We start from the raw sequence: 1,232 nt of genomic DNA, 5'->3' as shown, positions 1-1,232 counted from the left end.
TGTGTCCCCCCACTGATACCTGTTGTTTGCGCCCCTGAACACCCTTACACGCTGTGCTGGAACCGGGGACGGTTGCTGCCCGCAGGTGCTGTGCGGCAGATGGGGAAGCACTTGTAGGAGCAGCCAGCGTTTTGGAGCTCAGTGCTGCTCTCGGTTCCTCCTCGGTGCTTCCTCCGGCCCCGCAGAGGTCCCGCAGGTGCTGCCGTCAATTTTGGTCCCTGGGGAGGGGAGCAGAATCTGGCCTGCAGGCCTGTGCCCCTTGTTCCCGCAGACCTGTCCCCGCTGGGGCTGGGAAAGGGACCTGCCTGCTGCGGTGGGGCGGCTGTGGGGACGCAGGGGCTGCCTGGTCAGCATTGCCTGAGCGAGGCTGGGCTCCTGCCTGGCTCACCTCAGCCCCCTGGGCCAGCGCATGTTCCCGACCCCTAGCTCCACATCCCCTGGCCCCATGCCCTCTCTGTCTCCTTGCAGGCAGCCACCCCAGCCTCTCGCTTGCCCGTACGTGTCTTACCTCTCACCCCCCCCAGCCCGGTCCCTTCCTTGAGTCTCACCTCTTCCCCCAGCTCCAGGGGCGGACGCTTTTGACCTGTTTGCAAAGCCTCCCGAGCCAGCTGAGCCCCCGGAGCAGGAGCCCTTGCAGCCCCCCTCCTCCGCCAAGTACAACAGCCATGTCGTTTTTTCCCTGTCGGTAAGAGCCGGGGGAGCGGGCCGGAGCCACTTTGGGCCAGCGGGGATGGTGACCCGTCCCTGCCTGTTGCAGAGAGGCAGCTCCCGGGCAGGGAGCTCTGCGTGGCTGCTCGCCGGCATGGCCAAAGCATGCCCCAATCCCTGGATGTCTTCAAGGCCAGGCTGGGTGTGGGGCCACCCAACCTGGTCTAGCGGAAGGTGTCCCAGCTCATTGCAGGGGGTGGGACTGGGGAAGCTTTAAGGTCCCTTCCCACCCAAACCATGCTGGGATTCTGTGATTCTATGCTTTTTAGTAACATTTTACTCCTAAGAGAACCCAGCCGCTCTGTAACCCGATCTCTATGGGAGTCTTTGCTCTGAAGAAGTAACACACCTGCCACCGAAACACCCCCCATACAGCGTTGTCCCTTGTGAAGGCTGCAGCCTCAGCATCACTGCGTCGAGCTGCGACCCAGGGCAGGATGTGCCGTTAGCTGCTCTCTGCAGTGATGGGGGGGGATGCTGTCACCCTTGGTGTCACTCAGGTGGCTCGTCTTCCCCCCCCCCAC

At 63.5% G+C, this 1,232-nt stretch overlaps 1 protein-coding gene across 1 annotated transcript in view; it reads left to right on the top strand.

Annotated features, from left to right (window-relative positions):
• EPN3 (epsin 3) overlaps positions 1 to 685 on the top strand; it is a gene marked incomplete at its 3' end in the record, with an annotated part of 5,041 nt that extends 4,356 nt beyond the window's left edge. The window contains exon 7 of the mRNA XM_010148600.1: positions 561 to 685. Within this exon, the coding sequence (XP_010146902.1) occupies positions 561 to 685 (125 nt within the window). The remainder of the gene's footprint in view (positions 1 to 560) is intronic.
• Between the last annotated feature and the right edge of the window lie 547 nt (positions 686 to 1,232).

This window comes from Eurypyga helias, unplaced genomic scaffold (assembly GCF_000690775.1).
Source record: "Eurypyga helias isolate BGI_N326 unplaced genomic scaffold, ASM69077v1 scaffold24863, whole genome shotgun sequence".
Classification (NCBI taxonomy): domain Eukaryota; kingdom Metazoa; phylum Chordata; class Aves; order Eurypygiformes; family Eurypygidae; genus Eurypyga; species Eurypyga helias.
The sequence above is the reverse complement of the archived record's forward strand: the minus strand, read 5'-3'. Positions and strand labels throughout refer to the sequence as shown.